This window comes from Scylla paramamosain, unplaced genomic scaffold, assembly GCF_035594125.1.
Source record: "Scylla paramamosain isolate STU-SP2022 unplaced genomic scaffold, ASM3559412v1 Contig60, whole genome shotgun sequence".
Classification (NCBI taxonomy): Eukaryota; Metazoa; Arthropoda; class Malacostraca; order Decapoda; family Portunidae; genus Scylla; species Scylla paramamosain.
In genome coordinates this window covers 111,501-117,500 of record NW_026973725.1, presented here as the reverse complement: position 1 = coordinate 117,500, position 6,000 = coordinate 111,501, and the positions used below count along the sequence as shown (strand labels likewise).

At 43.4% G+C, this 6,000-nt stretch overlaps 1 protein-coding gene across 34 annotated transcripts in view; it reads left to right on the top strand.

The window, feature by feature from the left end:
• Nucleotides 1-6,000, top strand: part of LOC135098418 (uncharacterized) — a 112,190-nt gene that overhangs the window by 96,588 nt on the left and 9,602 nt on the right. For 22 of the 34 annotated variants that reach the window (XR_010266974.1, XR_010266977.1, XR_010266968.1 and 19 more), the window contains one exon: nucleotides 3,493-3,592. Coding sequence is in view for 19 of the 34 variants with exons in the window: in XM_064000766.1 (XP_063856836.1) it covers nucleotides 3,493-3,592 (100 nt within the window). In the remaining 15 variants the exon portion in view is untranslated. Of the gene's footprint in view, nucleotides 1-973; nucleotides 1,101-2,253; nucleotides 2,380-2,420; nucleotides 3,148-3,175; nucleotides 3,593-6,000 lie in introns of those variants that run through there. The other 12 variants (XR_010266964.1, XR_010266966.1, XR_010266965.1 and 9 more) reach the window with 10 other exon arrangements.

Sequence of the window (6,000 nt, the reverse complement as noted above, 5' to 3'; positions counted from 1 at the left end):
TGTGGTGGTTGGTGGTTGGTCCTGACAGCGTGTAATTGGAGGTCACTCTTTTTAGTCTTTTTTCTCTTTTTTTTTCTTTTTCTTCTTTTTCTCTCCTTTACTCGTGTCTCTTTCTGCCGGTTGTGTAGTTTCCTTAATTTGTTTATTTCCACGTGATTATTATTATTGTTTTTTTTTATTGTTCAGTCTGTACGTGTGTGTGTGTGTGTGTGTGTGTGTGTGTGTGTGTGTACTCAATATCTACTTTTTCTGCCTCGTAATGTATTTTAATGTAAACATTTCAACACCATTATTTATCATTTCCTTCTCAAGTGCCCCCTCGTATCAATATCCCTCGCAGACTCCATTCCAAACACGTGAAAATCGAATACCATTTGTAAGCGCGCAGGAGGGACTTTAAGTTCCTCTCGGTGGCACAAACACACCGCGGAATAAGTTTGTTATGGTGAAGGCGGCGATGGCTGGCAAGCCGCTTTTCACCAGCTTCCTGCACGGCGGCATTTGGGAGGTAAAGGCTTATAATGCTTCATTATCACTATATAATTGCTTCATTATTATCACTGCTGGGGGAGAGGAACACACAGGAACAATGTGCATTGCCACCAAAGGGTTCACAAATCCCTTCCTGACACCTCTTACAGATTCCATGCATTTCTTCCTGTGGTGTCGAGCGGGCGAGCGGCGCGGCTTGCGTCAGGCAGCGAGGCGCGAGATGTGAGCGGCCAAGGTTTTTAGCCAACCAGCGAGTGGCGAGGCGCTGTGTTGTGGGGTCCCGCAGGGTTTCCAATATCTGCAGAGGTTTACTGATATCAGAGCGCTGAGTTTCTAGACAATATTGAGAAAGGAGAGGCTGGAATATCATTGTCGGTATACACAGAACTTGCTGATATAGCGGTTGTTTTGCCTGGTAATGTTCTAGTCGGCAGTGGACTTTAAGATTCCTAGTTTTGTTGGTAACGCACTACCGGCAGACTTCCCACTCCATACTTGTGCACATATCTCGAGGGACAGAGACTCAGTGAAGATGAGAGCGTTATATATTTCCGTGTTGCCTCGTCGCCTTCGTGTGGTCACCCCGCGTCACCCACGCGAACTTATTGGTAAATCATATCAAAGTTCACTTCCAGCTGTAGTACGTATGTTGACTTTGTAATTCAATATTGCAAGTGAATCTCAAAGAGCAACAGACATTTATGTACTAATCAGATTGATTTAATTACATAACTTACGGTATCTACAATGAGAGAGAGAGAAGGCAGCTACCGTGTCAAGCTACTGTGCCATGTACAGTAACTAGTGTTTGTGGGGGAGGGTATTACTGCTTATTGGTATGGTAATGTGTTGTATGTGTGCTCGTGTTCCTAACGCAGGAGGGGGCACAGTATGGTGGTATATACAGGCATTGTAGGGCGGCCTTCCCTGTTGTTGGGTTGTTCTGATGTAATTTTGCAAGTTTTGTTTCTGAAAAGGAGGGTTTGATTTTTTTTTTTTTTTTCTGCAGTGGTCGTATATTTAACTTAGTATCAAGAACTAGCTCACTTCACTGCAGTTTGTCATCGGGTAAATTACTAGATTAGCAGCGCGGCTCTCATTTCCTATTTTTTTTTTTTTTTTTTCGGCTTGTAACCCCTACAATGTTGGGGACCTGGTGGGAAAGCGGGGTTTTTGGGTAGGGAGCCAAAATAAGTCTAAATACCGCCTCTTACCACCAAAAACAAGTAGGGAGCTGCCTGCTGCTAGTGTTATGATGACCGCCATGTTTACTTATCATGGTACTTGAATATCCACTTGTGTTTATACTTTACTATGCTACACTCGTCCAAGGCTAGCAATTATTTTCTGCAATTAGTGTTCATACCTGTGGCAATATTCCCGATTGTGTTCCAGGAAATCATTGTGAGATGTCGGAAGTTGTACCTAATTAGCCATCAAATGAATAATAACCTTAAACTGTTGCACTGCGTTGTCGACATTTCCAAGAGTTCCCCAGACAGAGGCACCGCCCCGCCAGTCGACAACCTCGGCATAATGACGTGTTTTTACTCCCTCAGTGTCCACATTTCACGAGCTTCATTTTCGAATTGTATCGGTTGATATTAAATAGCGACTTCATGTTGCACTAAAAGACACTAACATTTAAATAATAATAACGATTGATTCATTGTGTGTTTTAAGACGAGCGAACTACCAAGAGCCATCTTACTACCTCTCACCCCATCACTAGCGCGTTGGAGGGGGAGTTGATGCCTCTCCCTCCCTCCCTCCCTCTCTGCTCGAAGACTGTCACGCAGCGGCAAGTATTCGTTGTGTTGTGAATATTGGCGTCAGTGTCACGGGGCGGCGTCGGTGTGGCAGGAAAGCAACACGTGGTGTAGGTAGGTAGGTACCGTGACGCGGCCGCTGCAGGTGAGGTCTGAAAACTGGTGGAAATGAAGCAGTATCTGTTGGGGTTGTTAGGTAATAATGGCGGGTTAAATAGAGGTGGCTTACTTCCACCCCTCCTCCCAAACCCCCTACTTTCACCACTCTTCCGTCCTCACTCCCCTCTAAATATTGGGGAGCTTTTAGAACGAGTGGTTGTCACCAGGTGGCAGCACAGACACAAATTCTTCTCTCACATACAAGCAATATCAGATATACCTACAGATATACCCTATCCATGAAGCCCTCAAAAATATGTGGCCTCATGCTGGTCACCATCTTCTCTGTTGATAACACCGAGTGACTTCACATGCACTGAGGATCTTTGCAGGCTGCTGAGTGGTGGTGGTGGTTGCTGGTGTCCAGGTGTGGGAATACGTGTCAAGTCACCGACCCCTCCCAGCACTGGCCAAACTCTCTCTCTCTCTCTCTCTCTCTCTCTCTCTCTCTCTAGAGTGAAATAGTTATCCAAACAGCCTATTAAAGAGAGAGAGAGAGAGAGAGAGAGAGAGAGAGAGAGAGAGAGAGAGAGAGAGAGAGAGAGAGAGAGACGAAGGGGAGGGAAGGCCCACAGCCAAAACGTGTGAATGGATTTACTTGGTCCCCTTCCTTTGAGTGAACTGCCGCCCTTCGTATGGAAACTTTTACTTGTTAAGTTAATCCACCAAAGATTAGAAGATGTGGAAGGTTGAGTGGAAAAAGACCTGCCCTGGGCCCATCATTTTTGTGAGTGACTTTTACCTGAGACGAGGGTGTGAAAAAATTAGTTATCCATCTTGTCCTACCTGGTGATGAACTCTTTTAACTACTAGTACTTATCACATCTTTCCTGACTCCCAGACCATCATGAAGCATTTCTTTTCTTTCACAGCCATGTCTATGCACTATACTGGCTAGAAATTGCACAATCTGCTTCTTTAGTTGTTTCCTTTCTTGAATGTGCATATAAATGTTTTCAGCTGTGCATTCCATGCTGTGTAATGTTGTAGTGAATGGTTAAATTCTAGACTAAGTTGTGAGTCAAACATGTATCAAGCAGCAGGAGTATTGATGTGTGCGTTTTCCCTGCAGGTGGTAACACGGAGAGCAAGTGGAAGAAACCTTGGGAGACTTCCATGACTCAGGAACAAGCACACCTCACTGGGAGCCTTGTGACTGATAGGTGGTTCAGGTGAATACTGTATTTTGTTGGCACAATTGAGAATTCTCTGCCCAAAAATTCCAAAATCTGAAAGTTTTTAACCGTCATGTCATGTAACAGAGGGAAAATTCCACAAAGTGGTGGAAAAGTTTGCACTGCAAAAAAAAAAAAAAAAAAAAGAAAGAAAGAAATGATGAATTGTAAAGCCCACAGACCAAAGCTCTGATGCTTGACTTGCTGCAATGGGAGGTATCAAAAACTGGCAAGTTGTCATCACACACATGCTCTGAAGATGCGATGCTCAGTTTTTTAATCTGACTGTGTGCTGAGTGTATAACAGAGGTGATAGTGTCTGGCATGGAGGCATATATCTCTCACTTTTATTCTCGACCTAAACCTTCCAAACCTTGGTTCAACACGACCTGTTCTTGTGCTATACATGATAGAAAGGTGGCTTACACAAGGTATTTGAACCTTTCATCCCCAAAATCTCATATGCTTTATATTTCTTCCCGAAGTCATGCCACATCTGTTCTCCAGCTAGCCAAAAACTCCTTCATTAACAGAAAGTGTCAATCTTTCAAGATTAACTACCCTCATGACTTCTGGCAACTAGCCAAAAAACATCTCCAGTAACTTTGCTTCTTTTTTCTCTCCTTTATTTCAACTAGATGGCACCACTGCTATCACATCAGTCTCTAAAGCCAAACTCCTTGCTCAGACCTTTGCTAAAAAGTCTACCTTGGACGATTCAAGGCTTGTTCCTCTCTCTCCTCCACCCTCCTACTACTACTACTACTACTACTACTACTACTACTACTACTACTACTACTACTACTACCTATTTAAATTCTTCGCAATGATGTTAAACCCTCAGAAGGCTTATGGACCTGATGGGGTCCCTCCTATTGTTCTCAAAAACTGTGCCTCCGTGCTTGCACCTTGCCTAGTCAAACTCAACTCTGTCTGTTAACATCTACTCGTACCTTTCCTTCTTGCTGGAAGTTTGCCTACATTCAGCCTGTTCCTAAAAAGTGTGACTGTTCTAATCCCTCAAACTATGTCTTGTTGATTTAATTTCCTGCCTATCTAAAGTTTTTGATTCTATCCTCAACAGAAAGATTCTTAAACATCTATCACTTTACAACCTTCTATCTGATCACCATTATGTATGGATTCTGTCAAGGCCACTCTACTGGTGATCTGGCTTTCCTTACTGAGTCTTGGTCATCCTCTTTTAGAGATTTTGGTGAAACTTTTGCTGTTGCCTTGGACATATCAAAAGCTTTTGATAGAGTCTGACACAAAGCTTTGATTTCCAAACTACCCTCCTATGGCTTCTATCCCTCTCTCTGTAACTTCATCTCAAGTTTCCTTTCTCACCGTTCTATTGCTGCTGTGGTAGACGGTCACTGTTCTTCTCCTAAATCTATTAACAGTGGTGTTCCTCAGGGTTCTGTCCTGTTACCCACTCTCTTATTATTCATCAATGACCTTCTAAACCAAACTTCTTGTCCTATCCACTCCTATGCTGATGATACCACCCTGCACTTTTGCACGTCTTTTCGTAGATGTCAAACCCTTCAGGAAGCAAACAGTTTATGCAGGGAAACCACAGAATGCCTGACTTTTGATCTTTCTAAAATTTCTGATTGGGGCAGAGCAAACTTGGTATTGTTCAATGCCTCAAAAACTCAATTCATTCATCTATCAACTCAACACAACCTTCCAGACAACTATCCCCTCTTCTTCAATGACTCAGCTGTCCCCCACTTCTACATTGAACACCCTTGGTCTCTCTTTTTCTTATTAATCTAAACTAGAAACTTCACATCTCATCTCTAGCTAAAATAGCTTCTATGAAGTTAGGCATTCTGAGATGTCTCCTCCAGTTTTTCTCACCCACCCCCCCAGCTGCCAAATCTGTACAAGGGCCTTATCTGTCCATATATGGAGTATGCTTCACATGTCTTGGTGGCTTCCATTCATACTGCTCTTTTAGACATGGTGGAATCAGAAGCTTTTTGTCGTCAGCTCTCCTCTAACTGACTGTCTTCAGCCTCTCTCTCATCGCCACAATGTTGCATCTCTAGCTGTCTTCTACCGCTATTTTCATGCTAACTGCTCTTCTGATCCTGTTAACTGCATGCCTCCCCTCCTCCTGCGGCCTTGCTGCACAAGACTTTCTTCTTTCTCTCACCCCATATTCTGTCCACCTCTCTAATGCAAGAGTTAACCAGCATTCTCAATCATTCATTCCTTTGGTAAACTCTGGAACTCCCTGCCTGCTTCTGTATTTCCACCTTCCTATGAATTGAATTCCTTCAAGAGGGAGGTTTCAAAATGCTTATCTTTCAATTTTTGACTACTGCTTTGGACCCTTTTATGGGACGGGCATCTCAGTGGGCATTTTTTTTATTGGATTTTTTTTGTTGCCC